This window comes from Aricia agestis, chromosome 22 (assembly GCF_905147365.1).
Source record: "Aricia agestis chromosome 22, ilAriAges1.1, whole genome shotgun sequence".
Taxonomy (NCBI): domain Eukaryota; kingdom Metazoa; phylum Arthropoda; class Insecta; order Lepidoptera; family Lycaenidae; genus Aricia; species Aricia agestis.
Genome location: NC_056427.1, coordinates 4,288,966 through 4,309,738, shown reverse-complemented (window position 1 = coordinate 4,309,738; position 20,773 = coordinate 4,288,966). Strand labels below are relative to the sequence as shown.

The 20,773-nt window shown below is 34.6% G+C and overlaps 1 protein-coding gene across 5 annotated transcripts in view; it reads left to right on the top strand.

Annotated features, from left to right (window-relative positions):
• The window catches only part of LOC121738064 (irregular chiasm C-roughest protein-like), a 101,752-nt gene that overhangs the window by 55,428 nt on the left and 25,551 nt on the right, over window positions 1-20,773 (top strand). For all 5 annotated transcript variants that reach the window (XM_042129887.1, XM_042129888.1, XM_042129890.1 and 2 more), the window contains exons 2-3: window positions 5,180-5,355; window positions 19,006-19,156. In XM_042129887.1, the coding sequence (XP_041985821.1) occupies window positions 5,230-5,355; window positions 19,006-19,156 (277 nt within the window). In that variant the 5' untranslated portion in view covers window positions 5,180-5,229. The remainder of the gene's footprint in view (window positions 1-5,179; window positions 5,356-19,005; window positions 19,157-20,773) is intronic.

Sequence of the window (20,773 nt, the reverse complement as noted above, 5' to 3'; positions counted from 1 at the left end):
CCATTCATTTGCTCGTACAGACGTACGGGTAACATTAAAACATTAATCTAATATGCAGCCATCTGTTTTGTTATCAATACCACTCGAAATCATTACTATTGCCCAATACACCATTATAGTTAATACTGAGTATCAAAATAATAATATACTACGATAAAATTTATTGAATTTGGACCAAAAAAAAATAGTCTCAAATATTGATCAGTTTTTTTAGGCAACGCAATCACAACTAAATCATTTATTTATAATATCATAACAAGTTCTTCAAATGAAATAATCGGCCAAGTGCGAGTCAGACTCGCGCACGAAGGGTTCCGTACCATTATAGAGCAAAATTAGGCCAAAATTGTGTTTTTTGTATGGGAGTACTCCTTAATTTTTTGTTTTATTAATTACTTTTAAATATTATAGTACGCATATAACTAAGTACTTTGAGCAAAACTCAAGTACGTACCTGTTGCCATTATTGATGTAGAGCAAACGCCACGTTTGTTGTATGGGAATTGGGAGCCCCTCTTGAATATTAATTTTATTTTGTTTTTAGTATTAACTTGTTGTTAAAGCGGCAACGGATATATATAATCTGTAAAAATTTCCACTCTCTAGCTATTACCGTTCTTGAGTTACAGCCTAGAGACAGACAGACAGACAGACGGACAGACAACGTAGTCTAAGTAATAGGGTCCCGTTTTTACCCTTTGGGTACGGAACCCTAAAAATGACCAAATTTGCAACATCCATTCAAAACTTAACACCTTTGTTAAGCCCTGGTTTTAAAGATCCTTCCAGAAATTTTTACATACTCATCTGACGTCGCCATGTGGTACAAATATTATGCTAACGCGTTTTTTTAGTTTCTACGCATAATTGACTTCGTGTGCGGCCGATATGCTTTCAATTTCCCATGAAAAAACATCTTAAAATAGATGAAAGAGTTCACTTGCATATGCTTTCAGAGTTCACTTTAATACAAGAACAAAATCAACACAATTATAGATCAACTTTTTAAAAACTTTATTTCTGTGTATAAAAAAAGTTAACAAGAAAAAAAAAACTCAGTCCTTCCATTTTATTATAACAATAATTTAGTGTCCTAAGTTGACACTTGTCTTATAATTTTCATTCTTTGACATTAGAATTAATTTAGATAAAAACGCCATTTGCAATTTTCAGCTAAATATTGTATAATTTTGACATTACACTTGCAGATTTCAAGTGATTTACTGACGTTTATATTATATTTTAAATCTTATCAAATGCTCTGCTTTGTTAACATTCAAAATAAAATGTTTCATGTATCTGACCACGGTAACCTTGTAGATAAAAGCGATAAAGCATCAAAACCTGTTTATCCCACTATTTGACTTCTGGCGAGAATTCAATTTGTAATTTTAACTATATCAATACACTTAAAGCGGACTATATTTTTTATAATTTTGCATCTGTAGAATTTTTATTACTTTTTTTTATTTAATGTATCTGATTTGGTTTTTAAATCATTGTATTGGCACTTTAATATCATGTAATCATTTCCATTCATTCAGTTCTAGGAAGGCAATATTTATGTTTTTTTTTTTAACAAATTTTATCACATTCGTTTTAGTCGTTAAAGTGACTAGCTATAAAATGTCACTCTCGACCTTTTATCACCTTTGTATTGTTTTTGGAAAAAATAAACATTTTAAACTACCATCATATTTTGTCCCCGATTCTTGAGACAGAGGGAGAGACCGACAGAATCATAGATAATACAGATATGTATATATATATATATATATATATATATATATATATATATATATATATATATATATATATATATATATATATATATATATTTATATAGGACAGAATGGCATAGGTGATAGGATTGAAAGTTATATACCTCTCTCTTTCGTCTTTATAGTATGTCAAATGTAGGGTATATTATATTTTTAGTAGTGAGCCTTTTTAGGCACATTTGGATGGATAATCTTCAAAATTTAAGAGAAGCGTATAGGTGTTTTAAAACCTGACAAAACATGGCTACTTTAAAATTAAAAATCTTGTATCCGGGTGCCATATTGACCTTTAACACAAAAAACATCTAAAGTATATAATATAAATTTAAATCAGTTCTATAGATATACAATTAATTATGTTAATAAAATCAACTTTAATAATCTCTTTTAGACTAAAACTGGATTGGAAAATATATTTTTTGGCACGTGCGCTTACAAGTTACAACACACCCCTATTTATAACCAATTTTCAAAAGGATGATGTTATTAACTATGTCAGGTTTACGTGGTAGCGCCATGCTTCGGCACCAATGGGTCGGCTCGACCGGAGAAATACCATATACCGGCGACGGAAGTTGCTTTCCATCAGGTGACCCGTTTGCTTGTTTGCCCCCTTATTTCATAAAAAATAATAATAATCGTTATGAATGGATTTTAAATTTTAAATTTTCAAAAAGTAAAGCAGTTCTCAGCTATAATTCCTTTGCTTAGTATTTCTGATTTCCTCGAAGTAAGTTATGGCAATAAAAAAAGCTCTTTAAATATAATTTTGTTTGTGCGTTTGTTTGCATCGAATTAAATATGGAACTGTTGGAATTATACTTATGCCGGAATACTTAATATTATAGAAGTCAGCCAGCTCCTATTTAGCGATTAAAATGTACAGTTTTTGTGGGTTTGTACTCCAAATCATGGCGGTAACAAGTTTTCTAAATAAGTTAACATCTCATTTATTATGTCGTAAGAAAATTCACAAAAAAAGTACACCAGTCCTTCGCCCATACCACAAACTTTCTAATACCACAAAGATTCTATCTGTCCGTATGTCCATCAATAAATTCTTCAATTAAATGTGAAATCAATCAAAAACAGTGTCGTGTAACAAACATCTTATATTACAACCGGATTAACAAGAAGCGCGTAAGCGACACGTAAAAAATGTTTTTGACAACTGAACCAGTGTGGAAAACGAAAAAGTGTACTTAATAATATTATTGACAAAAACATATTGTCTTTTGCTTGAAATATTTATTTCCATAAAGTCAGTTTATATTGCAAGGCGACGTCAGAGTAGACAGAATTATAGAGTATGCCGACTTAGAACTGATGTTGAAATTTTTAAATTTGACGTTTTATGACGAAAATCATCGCTAGGGTTGTTAAATTGTTACCTACGAATTTAAAACTATAACATATTCGCTGGACGTGTTCCTCTTTGGTCGTATTGTTGTTTGTGTTTTGGCACATGCGATTAAAATTGTCAGAATCCAATTTTGAAATCTTTATTTTAAATATTTAAAAATAAATTAAAATCAGCCAGCGCGAGGCACATTCCGTTCATAATCCTAGTGAAACCCGACGAATTTGACAGATATTGAAACCTGTCCGTCTCTTTGCAGTCGAACTATTGGTACTTATGTGTATTGTGGCGACGTTGCGATGCGCTGCATTTTTAAATGAGCCAATCAAAATTGGAACAACTCAAAAAAAAAAAAAAACAGGTGGCAAGTCCGGTCAATTCTACGTGTCAAGAATAATAATAAGAATTGTTTATTTGCCGAAAGTACCGTTACAATAGGTGTTACAATAGTTATACAGAGGTCCAGTCTTTCTACCTAATATTAGGCATGCAAATTTGATGGCGATCATTGATCATGTCTACAAAATAGTTCAAAATATAAAAACACTTAATCAAAATAAAATTGATAGACAGTTTGGATGAAATTTTAACACAATTGAATATATATATATATATAAGATTATTACGACATATAGGAGGAAAACATAAACAATTTTGTTTCTCTGTAAATATAAAGATTTAATGTATAAGCAAACAGTAAAACATTTAAAACTATATGTACAAGAACTAAGTAAATAAAATAATAGTGGAATAACATAAGTACCTGTAAATATAAAGAAACGACAATTACGTTTATAATTTAAATCCTCCAAATTGAACACAAAATATATTTTCTCTTAAAACATTTTTATCAGTTCTTACAAACTTGACATTGTCGTCCTTCAAAATTCAAATATTTTACTTTTCTGTCGCAAACATACCAGCCTACTCTAAATAAGAAGTTTTAAACTTACATATATATAAAAAAATCATAAAACGTAAATTAGGTAAAAAATAATATTAATTAAGACAAAATATAACTTAAATAATTAAAACATTTAATATAATTTAATTTAATAAATAATTTGATTTGATAATAATAATAAACTTCATTCAAACATTTCATTAAAATAGTCAAGTAGTGCATAATTTAATTCAATTAACGTAGTCAATATTTAAAAAAGATTAGGAAAAGTCATTGATTAAAATTTAATTGTATTGTAATTAATATTACATTTCATGTCATAAATTAATAGCATTAATTTACTTACATTATTTATTCCTATGAAGTATAATAATTAGTGATTTTATCATTCAAATAGTCTACTATATTATAATAACATTTTTCTATAAGTAATATTTTTAACTGTTTCTTAAATATTTTTATATTCATTTATATTCATTGCTTTCAGTATAAATCAAAACCCTTAGTTTCTGAAAACTCAAGTTAAAAAGTTAAAGTTTACGAAACTCAGGATATAGCACGACATGATATTATGTTATTATTTCATAGAAATAAACTTTATGAAAAAGTTATGCCATCTACGTCAATGTCATAACTCAAAATTGTCAAAATGACCCCAAAAAAATTGGCAAGTCACTGAGTCGGCCATTTGTAAAGAAGAAGTTTTAAAGACTTTGAAATGGCACGCTCTTATATTATAATATGCATCAAGTAGCTCCAGTATTTTACCGATAAGTAGGTCTGCGTAAGTAGTAAGTTTTCTCCAATGCTTATTATTATAGAGAGAAACTTCTCTATTACTACATTATAAATCACTATTTTCTTACTATTGGCCTATTTTTCTGCTTGTTAGGGTACGATTTATTTGATAACATTAATCTATATTGTATGTTAAATAATAAATAAATATAATAATACTAATAAACAAAATATGTCTATCCGTATTACCGTTTTTCAAGATTCCAAATGCACTAAAGTATATATTTTTAAATTAGAACACCAATTTAAAAACATAAAACTCAGTTTCTCTATTCACAGGATACCAATCAAACTTTTCTTGCATTTTTTTTATTTTTCTTTCTTTTTTTGTTCCAGACTATGACCACAGCCGTCGACAGATGATGGTACCGCCATGCGATTGAGCCATGGCACGAAATCGCGGGAAATTCGAAAATAGAACACAAACATGGCGGATAGTTGTTTTACTCTGTGCACTCGCCGGTTGCCATGGTTACCAGGAGCAGAGGTTCGCGATGGAGCCGCAGGATCAGGTTAGATTTTATTTTTGTCGTATTTTGTGTTGATTATAATATTATCACTACCACGAGATGACGCCCGTAAGTCCGTTGCGCCAAAATTAGTTTATCGCGCGTGATCCGTACATTTTTCTGGGATAAAATGTATTCTAAGTCCTTTCGTGGGACACTAAGTACTACTGTAGCAAATTTCAGCAAAATTGGTTCAGCGGTTTAATCTTGACTTGAAGAGATAACAGACAGTATTTATATATCCCTTTCCCAGGTTTCAAAGCATCTCTATTCCAAATTTCAGCAAAATCGGCTTAGTCGTTTGGGCGTGAAGAGGTAACAGATAGACACCTTTTCGCATTTCAAACATAATAAGAAACATTTAGGGAACTATAAAATTACATGAACTAAAGTCACTACTAGTAATAAAACAACTTAACTAACAGTCAAATACCGTAGACGGCATACCGTTATCTAATACATCAATTCTACTGACATTAACAGGTAAATACAACTATAATAAACTATAATATAAATAACAAACACCCACGCAAACTTTGAACTCTAAAACCAGAATAATTTACATAAAAAAACAAAAACCGTTGTCTTATCAGCTCATTATAGGTAATGGTAACACTTGGATGAGATTTGCTCTAAATGAGGTTTGCTCTAAAACTTGTTTTTATAAAGATTCCTCAAAAAATTCAGAGTGCCTTAGAAAGAGAATAAAAATTTTAAAACTGTCATAAGCATTGTGATTTGTGTAATCTGTATTGATAACAGGAAATCCGAAGATAGCTTGATATTGATTAAATTTCGTATGGAGACGCTTAGGCTCGCGGTAAAAAAATATCCCGAAAAATGCATGACTTCTGCACACTCAATTTTTTGACCAACATTTTAAAACAAATATTTTTAAGCGAAATTATAACGTCTACCTTTAGCTTTAAAATTTTTTGGCGCTTACGTACTTTTACCTTTGACAAGTTTTTAACAGCATGTCCCTGACATGAAGGAAAATGGCTTCCAACCGGTTACCCTGCGGTTACAGTTATATGATCTGTGGTAAAAAGTGCAGAAAAATTGCTGTTACTCAACTCCAGAGATCGTTGTAACCGACTGATAAAATGTGGTTATCGATCTGATATTTTTGATCTTAACTTTTTACGGGATATTTTGAAAGGGGAATTGCTTGTTGTTGAAGAAGTAACTTAATGATATTAATAATATTATTAGAAAGTTTATCACTGTGTCTAAATACTGTTTTCTGGTTGCTTCTTTACGCCTAAGGCGCTTTGCAGACGACGGGGCGGGGCGGGCCGGTCAATTTCGCCGCGTACGCCCGTCGATGTCTGCGGCTGCCCGCGCCGCGTACACAAAGCACACGCCGTCTGCGTTACTGCATGTAAAATGATTTGTGTGATCCACGGCGGGCAGCCGCGGAATACGCCGCCAGTGCCCGCCGGGCACCTGCGTCCTGTTGCAGTCTTACGGCCGTTCCCAATATTTGATCTATCTCTGTTTTTGCCCTACTAGAGATAGGAATAGCTCACAATTGACGTAAAATATATGTCTCTAATGTCTAATGTGAGTTATTCCTATCTCTAGTAGGGCCAAACCAGAGATAGATCAAATATTGGGAACCGCCGTTAATTGACCATAAGCCGTTGAACCGATTTTGACGAAATGTTTCGATCTTGAAAGCAGACAGACAGTCAGAAAGACAGTTTCTTATTTATTTATATATTAGTGTGGATGAGTTACTATAAAATTGATTTTGCGATGTCAATTACATCACTTAAAAGCTATACTAAAGATCGAAAAAAAGAAAATCGATTTTACAAATTAATTGTGTCACTCCACTTAGTTTCGATATCCATAAAAAGTCCATACCAATTTTATCGTATTTTAAATGTGGTGTTTCACATCGTATTGAGCTGTACTAATGATCCATTTCTCCTGTCCACAACTGACGGCAGAAATACGGTTAATGTGAATCAGCGGCAACATTGACACACTGTTTCAGGGACGTCGCATTCTAAGCCGGCCCCTAGACTAGAAATTTTATTGTGAATATCACGTATTGCGTATTACGCATATCAATGTAATTATTTACCGTCTAGGATTGATGTTGAACATCGCGTGCCTTCGATCGAACTGTCAAATAAACTGTTCAATAAATTTGAGCGTGATATTGACAATAAAATTGCTCGTCTAGGGGCCGGCTAAGGTAAATTTACGCGGCAATAGACATAAGTTTTCGAATCAATTTTAAGGTACTCGTACAAAATTGACGCTTTGTGTCCTCATTTTTTGATCCCCGACAAAAAAAAAGGTGTAAGTTTGACGCGTCTGTCTGTTTATCTGCAAAATATATCTTTCTGTCTGTGGCATCGTAGCATCCAAACAGGTGCATTGATTTTAATGTATTGTTTTTTAGGTTGAATTATGCTTTCAGTCATATTAATAACTTTAGAAGTCGGAAATATTCGCTGGAGTGACATTTAGTGCTTATCAGTTTTTGTTTGGTATACCTATAATAATCTATATATTATATGGTGTGAGATCCCTAAATGGTACATCGACGCGACACTTAAATAATAATCACGTTACGGTTACGTCAGTAGTGGCAAAACGCCAAATTCACAAAATTAAGGCCAAATTGGAAAATGGCAGGTGAAATACTATTGTCGGAAAATAGGTTATTAGCTGTTGCCCGCGACTTCGTCCGAGGTAACACATAATAATTAAAAGATGGATAATTTTTCCCGTTTTTTCCACATTTTCCTCTAATTCTTCGCTCCTATCGGTCGATAGCCAGACAGACAAATTATTTTTCACTTCAAACTAAGGGTCAATTCAGACCGCAACGCGACGAGGCGAGGCGAGGCGCGGCGCGCCATTTTGTATGGATCTGACAGATGTCAATTGCGTGAGACGCCTTACGAATCTGTCAAATCCATATCAATTTAGAAATGCACCTTCGCCTCGCGTTGAGGTCTGAATCAACCCTAATAGTTCCATGATGAGCGTCTTCAAACTTCAAATACTTTATCTATGCTTCAAACAAACACACGGACTCTTTGGCTTTATAATAGGGCCTGTATTCACTTAGATTAGTACAAGTGAATAGTGATTAGGAGTAAGTAACTTGAACTAATCAGTCGCTGTCCACACGTACTTTCTTCTGATTACTAATCACCTGCACTACTTACCTGCACTTATCACTAAACAATACAGGCCTATACACTAAATGAGCCCGCAAGTCGCAATCCAAAATAATTTTCATCGCACCGGTGCAGTGCCGTACATTTTTCCGGGATAATAAGTATCTTATATCCTTTCCCGGGACTCAAACTATCACCACACCAAAATTCAGCAAAAGCCATTCGGCAGTTTAGGCGTGAAGAGGTAACAGACAGACACACTTTCACATTTTTTTAATGAAATAAGGGAGCAAACGAGCAAACGGGTCACCTGATGGAAAGCAAGCCGGTGCGTTGCTGGCCTTTTAAGAGGGAATAGGGTAATAGGGGAGGGTAGGGATGGGAAGGGAAGGGAAGGGAATAGGGGAGGGAATAGGGTAGGGGATTGGGCCTCCGGTAAACTCACTCACTCGGCGAAACACAGCGCAAGCGCTGTTTCACGCCGGTTTTCTGTGAGAACGTAGTATTTCTCCGATCGAGCCGGCCCATTCTCACCGAAGCATGGCTCTCCCACGTTAAAATTTTATAATATTAGTGTTAGTAGCTATATATATATACAGTGTGTAACAAAAATAAGTGATAATACTTTAGGGTGTGTACGTGTTCCTTGTAGAGAGTTCACTGTGAAAGTAGCAGCGCTGAAAGACGAAATTTTTTTTTCACTTTTGTATGGGCAAGGGCCCGAGCGTCACGAGTTTTCCCATACAAAGGTGAAAAAAATTTTTGGTCTTTCAGCGCTGCTACTTTCACAGTGAACTCTCTACAAGGAACACGTACACACCCTAAAGTATTATCACTTATTTTTGTTACACCCTGTATATATATATATATAAGTGGTTTTCGATATAGGTTATTTTTGTTCGTTTTGTAATGTGTATTCACGCAGAATATTTTTTGCAACTAGAACGTTGTCTATGTCTAATATTAGGTAAAGAGTTGAGTCATTACATACATAAATACTTTTTTCGCCTCCGTGGTCTAGTGGTATAGAGCGCGGCTCTTGACTCGGAGGTCGTGGGATCGATTCCCGCGTTGGAAACATGTTATTTCCAAGTTTGGTTAGGACGATGCAGGCTGATCACCTGATCGTCTGACAAGTAAGATGATCCATGCGTCGGATGGACATGTAAAAAGTCGGTCCTGCGCCTGATCTCTCGCCAGTCGTGTCGCTCTTCCGTCCCACTGGGTTATGAGAGTAAAGGAATAGAGAGTGCTCTTGTGTACTGCACACACACTTGGTCACTATAAAAATTACTCCTGCGTAGCTGGCCTGGTTTCAATGAAACCGGCCACCGTCACCGAAACCGGTGTGGGAGCTATTATTATTATTATGTTTTTATTTCTTTTAGATTCTCCTTTATGGGATTTTCTACTAAGGTTGCGGGCTTGTGGCCAAGCAACCTCAGGTAAGTTTTGAAGTTATGATATAGATAAAAATTTACGAACGATTCGGCAAGTATTTAGTATAACTGCCTTTTGCAGGGTTATGAATGTGAGTGGGTGAATTTCGAGTGTTTTAAGGCTAGTGCGAAGAGTTTTAGGTATTATTCCAGTACTAGAGATGACGATAGGAATGGTCTTAACAACGTTTGCTTTCCATTGCGATTTCAATTCGATTGTTAGGTCAGTATATTTAGTTAATTTGTTTGTATGTGTGGAAGTGAGGTTATGTGAATTTGGTATGGCTATGTCAATGAGATAAACGGTCCTATTTCTTTTGTCAATTATTATTAAATACTTTTTATTCGAGATAAGGCTGGACTGTATCTTTTTCTTTCTGCAATGAAACCATGTCATTCTTCCATAGTGGTTGTAACGCTATATTTTTGCCTTGTGTTAATATTTTTTCCCGGCGCCTTTTATGTTAGTCATTTAATAAGAGGCCGACTAACCCAAAAAATCAAATATCGTCCTCTCTTCACACTCACACCCGTCTTTCATATGCCAGGTGAAAAAGGACGACGCGGAATCATCGCCGAGTTAGTTTTTTTTCTTAATAACTCGATAAATATACAACATTTTAAAAATTTGCCAGGTCAGTGTTTCAATGATACAATTTTATGTAATGTGTTAAAATCCATACTACTCGTAACATTTTAAATGCAAAAGTGTATGTTTGTCAGTTACCTCTTTTCGCCCAAACTACTGAAATAATTTTGCTGAAATTTGATATGGTGGCACGTTGTGTCCCGGGAAAGGACATAGGATACTTGTTATCCCGGAAAATGGACAGTTCCCACGCGATAAAAGAACTTTGAACTTCAAAATAAAAGTTGCGGGCGACATCGAGTATTAAGTAGGTACATTCATTTAAGTCAAAATAACCTTCTTTTTTGTAAGTGGTATTACCCACGATTTTTGTACGCGAGCAAAGCCGATTTATAAATAACATACAAAGTAATCTCATAAACTTTAAAAGTTTTAAAGTCTAGCCAATTTTCAAGGTTTAGTTTGAGCTTTTGCAAAAGCCCGACTGACCGATTTCACGCTAAGCTTTGGCTTACATGACAATGTCAACAGTTGGTTACAATAAAATTTAAAACCTTTCATACCACCAATGTAAGCTTTAGACTTTTATCGAATTTTTATCAACATGAATAAACCTGTACTATCAACAGCACAATTTTAGGGTTTCGTACCCAAAGGGTTAAAACCACTTACCTCCATTATACAAGTACGCTGGACTAATGATACCCTTTGAAATGACAGCTATTTTTTGTGCCTATTTGAAGCGGAATCAGCTCCCCCAATATTCGGGAAGAGAACTAAATTTGACGTAAAATTGATGTTTGAATATTGGCGCTGATGGCAGTAGTGGGAGTACTTGGAACTAATACTAGTTTCATCCATGATGGAGGTATACTATTATCTGTGGTTTCTACAACCAATAGCGTCTAAGCGGCCATTTGCAAGTTACGTCAGATTTAGTTCTCTTCCCCCGCATTGGGGGCGCTGATTCCGCTTCATATAGGCACAAAATATATTTGGGTATCATCAGTCGAGCGTAATTGTATTATGGAGGTCAGTGGTTAAAACGGAACGCTATTACTATTAGACTTCGATGTCTGTGCATCTGTCTGTCTCCAGACTATATTATATCTCAAGAACGGTGACAGCTAGAGAGTTAGAATTTTGTGCCGCTATGCAACAAATACTAAAAAATATATGAAATATTTAAGGGGGCCTCCCATACACGTTCTTTGTCATTTTTTTCTCGATATCAATGATCGCAACAGGGCCCGTACCACGAAACGGTTTTGAGACTCAAACAATCGTACGAGAATGTTGTGTCCCACTCTAACAAAAGTGAAATGACGTTGTTAGAGAGGGACGCGGCATTCTCGTCCGATTGTTTGAGTCTCAAAACGGATTCGTAGTAGGCCTACAGGTAGGTACTTGAAATGTTCACAAAATATTCACTACATATAATAATATTAATCAATAATATACTTATTAAACTAAAATAAAATAACTAAGGGCTCTCAAATAAAACGCATTTTTTTGTCCATCTTTGCTCTATTATAGTACGGAGTCCTTCGTGCGCGAGTCCGACTCGTACTTGGCCGATTTCTGTAGTGTTTTGTTTACTTTTCCAATTGAACGCCTACGACACAAGCTGAAACTATATTGATTTTGGGACGTAGTGTTATAAAAAAAGTGGTCTTGTCGAATGTGTGCATTCACAGATTTGAATTCGAAAATATTCTGTTGTACGTTGCGCCAAAATTTGTTTATCGCGCGAAAACCGTACATTTTTCCGGGATGAGAGTATCCTATGTCCTTTCCCAGGAAGCAAACTATCTCCACACCCAGCAAAATTGGTTCAGCGGTTTGGGCGTGAAGAGGTAACAGACAGACCGATACACTTTCGCATTTATAATACTAGCTATTTGACCGAACTTTGCTCGGTATTCGATAAAACACGAATAAAATGACATTTTCTAAAAATGATTCCTAGCTAGATCGATTTATCGCCCCCGAAACCCCCTATATACTAAATTTCATGAAAATCGTTGGAGCCGATTCCGAGATTCCAATTATGTATATATATACAAGAATTGCTCGTTTAAAGATATAAGATTAGTGTGGATATTATGATTAATGTAGTTTATTAAGTTCCTCTATATTAATTTATATTATCACTAGCTGTCCCGGCAAACGTTGTTTTGCCATATAAAGTATATTTTCGATTTTCGCCCTAAGGCCCTTCGCCTTTTCGTAACTAACATTGTGACACGGGAATTTTATATATAAGATTGAAATTTCGAGCACTAGAGTAAATGAACATAATATTATACTAGATGTCCCGCGCGGCTTCGCCCGCGTTAATTAGGGACTTTACAGAAACCGTACATTTTCCCATGAAAAATAGCTATACTCTCTTCACGTGGTCTATATATGTACATATTATGTGCCAAATATTGCTATAAAAAATGCTCCAGAAGTTCGTGAGATAAACCCTTTCTAATATTTCCCCCGTTTTTCCCACATTTTCCTGAGTTTCTTCGGTCGTTTTAGTCGTAGCGTGATAATAATATAGCCTTACTCGATAAATGAGCTATGTACTCGTAACACTGAAATTAGGAATAAGTTTTTAAATCGGATCTGTAGTTCCTGAGATAAGCGCGTTCAAACAAACATACTCTTCAGGTTTATAATATTATAAGTATAGATTTTTTAAAATTATCGCTTGACAAACTCGAGTCTCGATCTAAAATACTATGAATAGTACCAATAACAGGCTCATAATCATGGGACAATGCATGGTAATTATTATACCATGGTAGTGATGATGATGATGATGAATGTAATTTGCATAGTAGCATATGCTTTCCGTTCTTAAAATAACGCCGAAACTCCCAAACTTGTATCTATAAAGAATCAGGAGTTCTCTCAGCACCTTCCGAACCACGGTATACCAGGTATACCTCGGTGCAAAATCTTACTTGTTGGTAGGATATGCTTAGAATGCTTTTCACGAAACCGAAGTCACCACATGTTTCCCTATAAATTTTGAGGAGTTCCCTCGGTTACTTATGGATCTTTCATCAGATCACCACTTTTGTGAATGTAATACCAAATTGGGATGATACCCTATATACCAAAAGAAAAATGTTGAAAATCGGTTAACAAACGGCGGAGTAATCGTTGAACATAAGAAAACGAACATAACACCTCCCCCATTTTGAAAGTCGGTTAAAATTGTAGCCTATGTGTTATTCTGATGTATAAACTATATTATTGTAAAGTTTTATTAAAATCCGTTCAGTAGTTTTTGCGTGAAAGAGTAACAAACATCCATACATTCATACATCCACACATCCACACATCCATACATCCATACATCTATTCATCCAAACAAACTTTCGCCTTTATAATATTAGTAGGATTTTTTAAATGCGCTTAGTAAAAGCGATTAATTTTTAATTTGACATGGGTCAGAATGTCCTAGAGCTATTAGAAGTATGAGATGTCAGTGACATTCCGCTGACACGTCCAATTAAAATCTAATGACCGTTTTTAATCTCAAAATACTTTCAGATTGGTAAAAAATAAGGGTCGAATATATTTAAACTTGAAGGGCAAAATTGCTTAAGCGACATTTTTGGCGACAATTAAAAAGATTTGCAAATTAATATCATTTTATCTAAGTGCGAAAAGAATGTATGGTCTATATACTAACTTAAATAACTTGTATTAACGTTAATTTTTAAATAAAATTCACAAATAAAATAATATTGACGCTTGAGAGGCAAAAAGTAATCGACATTTTTTATGATTTTATGAGGTGTATGGAGTTCAAACCATACAAAATAATTTTGACCTAAATTTTAACAAAGTAAATAAAATATATGCTACCGTTTTAAATTCGGTGGTTTGAGCTACAGTAAAGAATGGTGAAATCACTTTATTAATTTATTAAAAATACAAGATGATGAAATATTACGTATCTAAAAATTATTCCATGTCCTTTTCCGGAACTGAAGGTATCTCAATACCAAATTTCAGAAAAATCAGTTCAGCGGTTTGGGAGTGAAGAGGTAACAGACAGACAGACACATTTTCGTATTTTTAATATTAGTACGTATCTACGCAGCGTTTAACTATTCAGGTCTGCTGTCTCTATGTGAGGTCACCGATATGACAGACAAACAAGCAAACCTTTAATAATAATAATTACTAGACGTTCCGCGCAGCTTCGCCCGCATAAATTAGGAATTTTACGGAAACCGTGTATTTTTCGCAAAAAAATATCCTATGTCCCTTCACTTGGTCTACTCTACATCTGTGCCAAATAACTTAGAAATTCATCAAGTAGTTCGCAAGATAAGCGGCTTCAATTAATTTTCCCGATTTTTTCCACATTTTCCTCTGTTTCTTTTTTTCTATTGGTCTTAAAGTGATAATTTATAGCCTTCCTCAATAAATTTTCTACCTAACACTGAAATAATTTTTCAAATCGAATCAGTAGTTTCTGAGATTAGCGCGTTCAAACAAACAAACAAACTTTTCCGCTTTACAATATTATAAGTATGGATAAGACTGGATTTATATACCTCCGCCCGAACGCGTGGTTTGGCGGCTACGCGCTGTCATTTACATACAAAGCAAATGTATGTAAATGACAGTGCAACCGCGCCGCTGTTGAAATGAATCGTTACATACATTTTTGCTTGTGATCTCGCGATAAAGAGGCCAAACCGCTCATCGTCGCCGCCGCATTTAATCCAGCCTTAGAGCCAGTCCACACGACGCGTTGCGTTGCGTCGTCGTAAGACTCGTAACGCAAATATTTTGACGCATAGCCGGCCACACGGGCGCTGCGCCATCGCAGCGTTATTACGAAGCAGTCTTAAGGCGGGTACAGTAGAATTTAAACGAAGAAACTATTGCCATCACGCTTCACCCTGCGCGGCACGTGTATTGTGATAGAGACAGATACAGTAAATCGAGGTAACGTAGTCCTCTGATTCCTCCTTCAAAATAGAGCCTATCTAATTATTAGTTTTTTTAATATCTTCAGGAAGAATGAGTATATGCCTCTACGTTTTTATTTTATCTTAAAGATCTTTCAAATAATTTGTTTTATGGTCAGTGGATTGGCGAGGTACGTGGCATTCACTTTTTGCGATTTTTGAAGGGTCATATTTTTTTATTTATTAGGAAATTTAGAAAAAATGGAACGTAGATGCATGGGTTTAACAGATCCCAATATTGTATAAAAAATCATTTGTCTAGACGCATTGTCCAGGAAGTAAATTGGGGAATACGTTTGTATGGAAAAACAGTGTTAGCGTTTCCTCTTAACGTCAACTCCCCCTTCTGCTTCGTCTCGGGGCCTGCTGTCGGTCATGTGTGCGTTGCGACGACGCAGCGCGCAGATTCGTAAAACAACGCAACAGCAGCGCCGTGTGGACTGGCTCTTAAGGCAAGTATTTTATAAAGATCGTGTACGATTTTAACGTAAATTGTACGGAATTTACGTTAAAATAATTTCCTTAATTGGACGTAATATAACAGATTGTCTATTTCAGCGCCGCCGGCTATGAAATTAATTGAAAGTGGCCGGCGGATATTTTTTTAATCCAATTAAAATATATTTTTTCAACCCAATACACCGTAAAAACGTTGTAACTTTTAAAAACTGTAATAAAAACAGTGAATTCCTGCGTTCCGCTTGCAGTTTTATGAAACTATAACTAAATTTAAACTATGGCGTTTTTTTAATTAAATCTATACATTGCGACAAAAAAAATTACGCTTAAAAGTGACCTACAGGTTTATTTTTCTTTTGTTTTAGGTTAAAATTTAAGTTATTTTTATTTTACTGGTGTTGGCCGCAATTTTGTATTCAGCGAATACGCTAAATAAATGACTGGCAATATTAATTACTAGATGACGCCCGCAACTCCGTTGCAACAAAATTCACATATCGCGGGTAGCCGTACATTTTTCCGGATTAAAATGTATCCTATGCCCTTTCCCGGGACTCAAAGTATCTCCTTACCAAATTTTTGCAAAATCGGTCCAGCAGTTTAAGCATAAATACTCGAACTATTAAGTAGTCTATATGGATTTCATAATATATAATATAACTAATAAAAATTTTTTTACTTCTGCCTTCTGGACGTGGACTGTCAACTTTTTGTCCCCCTCTATAAATAGTTCTATTGAAGTTTCAACAATTGTCGGTGATGGTTCTAAAATTAGAGTTCCAAATTAACACCACTGTTTCCTGGCTATGTGATAAAAATATACGGTACTTTTTCGTGATACAAGTATTATTTTTTCTTCGTGACTTACGCGGTTTTGCCTGTTAATTTTTTTATTGACATTAGAAAATTGAGACAACTTGTTGTTTTTTTTACATTTTTTCTCAAATCAGTTATTTATTACTGTCATATTATGTGTTCATCTCTTAATCCATAATAATATTATAAATGCGAAAGTGTGTATGTATGTCTGTCTGTTACCTCTTCACGTTTAAGCCGCTGAACCGATTTGACTGAAAAGTATGGAAATTTTTTGAGCCCCGGAAAGGACATAGGATATTTTTATCCCGGAAAAATGTACGGTTTCTGCGCTATAAACGAATTATGGCGCAAGGGATTTGCAAGCGTCATCTAGTTCTTTCATTAAAACTGTTTCTTTCAATTTCTGTAAAAACGGAAACTATTCATAAAATTTTGTTGTAGTACCTGTATATTTATAGAGCTATAAAAATATTCTAAAAAAAATTTACCGTTTTCAGAATATTTTTACCGGACAAAAGTTTAAAAATATTTCGTGGCATGAATGGCTTTTGTAGACACCTGCAATACTAGTGAATGCACGATTTTAAACAACTGAAACGATACGAGTTATAACTGTTATACACGTGCGAATATTTTGAGCCAACATGAAAGTGTCAACTTTAGTGTAGAGTATAAAATCATCAGACTTAGTCTAAGCTTACGAAGTCTAAGTAAGCTACAAGTAAAAAACGATTTATTATTTATTATAAAGCGGAAGAGTTTGTTTGAACGCGCTAATCTCAGGAACTACTGGTCCGATTTGAAAAATTAATTCAGTGTTAGATAGCTCATTTATCGAGGAAGGCTATAGGCTATATTTTATCACGCTAAGATTAGTAGGAGCCAAGAAATAGAGAAAAATGTGGAAAAAACGAGGGAAATTATTTGAAAGTGATTTCACGAACTACTGGAGCAATTTTTCTGTTATTTGGCACAGATATGAAGTAGACCACGTGAAGGATCATAGGCTATTTTTTGGACTAATTTGTCTGTGAAAAAACTTATTTCATAAAATTACTATGTCGAATATTTTATTTTATATTTGAAAATGGCATATAATTATACAAATATAAATTTGAATAAACCATACCCAATAGTAGGGGAGGTAGTGCTATCGTTTGCTAAGTCATTTCATACCGACCAAATTTTTGTCCAGCGGTAGCTTAATATTTATCAATCAATATAATCAGCGTCAGTCGCCGCACCCGTGGTGGGATGTTAACTGAGAGTATTTCAAAGGTGTAAAAAAAATAATTGCGGAAAGTGATTTTATACCGAATGAAAATTTTATGGATGATTTTGAGGTCATGCTTAACCAAAAATGCACCGTCAGCCGTATCGCAGACGAGGGATTTAACGTCAGTCGCGTTACTGAACTATGTTAAAAAAATTAAAATATAAAGTAATTTCATACTGTACAAAATTGATATAATTATTTTACTTTAAAAGCGCCACCTGTTGTTATATACTAAAACTAAAATAGCACCTACCAAACCTAAACGTGTATAATCTAGATAATTTGACCTTTATTGGGTGCGAATTGGGATCTTTTTAATGACAATTCAATACGATTCCCAACAACAACTTTGAGATACTCTCAATTTTTATTCCACCCATACTGCAGTAGCTGACGATCAAAACTCTTATGTATTAATAGAATAGTATTATTGTTACGATTTTCGCTCGGTATGAAATTACTTTTTAAAATGAGCGCGACCTCCCCTACTACAATATTATAAATGCGAAAATCTATCTGTCTGTTGCCTCTTCACGCTCGAACTGCTGAGCTAATTTTGATGAAATTTAGCATGGGGATACTTCGAGTCCCAGGAAAGAACGATACTTTTTATCTCGGAAAAATGTTCGGTTCTCACGTGATAAACGAATTTTGGCGCCACGGAGTTGCGGGCGTCAACTAGTTTATATTTAATGATTCTTTATATTTACGTACATTTTTATGCTTTGTTCAAACCTACGCGATCAAGCGACTGCGAAGCGGGAGCGTCTAGTTGTCAAATGTGTGTTTTGAAGTACTACATAACTAGACTTCTTTTTTAAAACCATATTTTGACAACTTGATGCTCCCGCTTCGCAGACGCTTGGTCGCGAAGGTTTGAAGTTTGAACAAAGCATTATGTGTAAACACGACTTAAAATATTCTTTTCTCTTCACAGAGTGCGATAGTGGGTTCTCGTGTGACACTCCCTTGTCGTGTGGAGAACAAAGTTGGTGCTCTCCAGTGGACGAAGGACGACTTCGGGCTGGGAACCCACAGGAACCTCAGCGGATACGAGCGGTATACCATGATTGGGAGCGACGAGGAAGGTACGACATCTTCATCATTATCACAATTTTTATCCCCCATCATTATCATCATTATTGTAGCTTGTGAAGTTTGGATTTCATCATCACAATCTTCATCACCGTTTTTATCATTCTTCATTAATTATTATCATTGCGAGTCACGAATATAATTTAAAGGAAAGTTGTCATCATCATCATTATCACAATTTTCACCATCACCATTTTTATCCCTTTACCCTCTTTTTGTGAAGTACGAATAGAATTTTAGAAAATTTATTTAAGTATGCTTCAAGTGATTATACTGTTTAATGTCACATGTCTTTATCCATACTAATATTATAAATGCTAAAGTGTGTCTGTCTGTCTGTCTGTCACCTCTTCACGCATAAACGGCTGAACCGATTAGGCTGAAATTTGGTACAGAGATACTTTGAGTCCCGGGAAAGTTGCGGGCGTCAACTAGTAATATTATATTTTCCCGGAAAAATAGATCAAAATCGATTCATTCGCTTGAAAACTATACTACGGTCAGACATACTTTTTATTTCTGTTATTTGCTACTGTTAATGACAATTCGTCTACAACGTTAGTCTACAAGAGTTGATAAATGACTATTCTTAGAAACTCGTGAACTACTTTAAGGGTAAGTCATTCTTAAGGTAATAAGATTTAAAAAAAATATTCCCTTCCATCATTAGTAACTAGTTGACGCCTACAACTCCGTTGCGTCAAAATACGTTTATCCTGCGGGAACCGTAAATTTGTCCTCTATAAAATGCATTCTATGTCCTTTCATGGAACTCAAAGTATGTCCACACCAAATTTCATAAAAACCAGTACAGTGGCTTAAGCATATAGGGGTAGGTAACAGACAAAAGGCGCACTTTCTAATTTATAATATTCGTTTTCCTCTTTAAACCGACTTCTAAAAAGGAGGCGGTTATATTTAACCCTTTAAAGAGGCCAGTCGTGATCTGTTCCCACGCGTATATCAACATACTATATTATGGGCCATATGTTTCTGTGTGCTATGTTTTCGTACATGTGCACTTATTTTAAGTGCTTGGAAAATAATATTGTGCTATTTTATGGTGTGCGTGACACAACATACAAAAATAAAGAGGGGAAAATAAGAAAAAAAAATTGAAATCACCATTTGGTCGTGCTTTATACAAGTAAAATTGTTTTTGACCACTAAAAGAGTAAGCAAAAAATAGATACTAAGAACAAAAAAGAACATATTTAAAAATATTATACAGCAAAAATAGAGATTAACATTAGCAACAAAAAGTTTTCATCACCACTTTCAAAACATAATCTAGTAGCTAAAAACTTGACCGCTTTTTTGAAATAGAAAAAGAAATAGGTTATGGGTACAACTTATGACTTTAATTACCAAAGAATTTTTTTTTCTATTGTTATATTTCACGTAGGCGAGGACAAAGCTAAAATATGCCAAACTATTGCGAATATTTCATGTAACCGAATATTTTTTGGACAAATTCTTGCATAAATTATATAAATCATAATAATATTATATTGTAAAGTTAAATGCACGTAAAAGTGACTTTTAGTGTGTCAGTTAGTGGTAGTTATCATAACGGAAAGGTCAAATGACGTAAGCGCCAAAACCTCCAG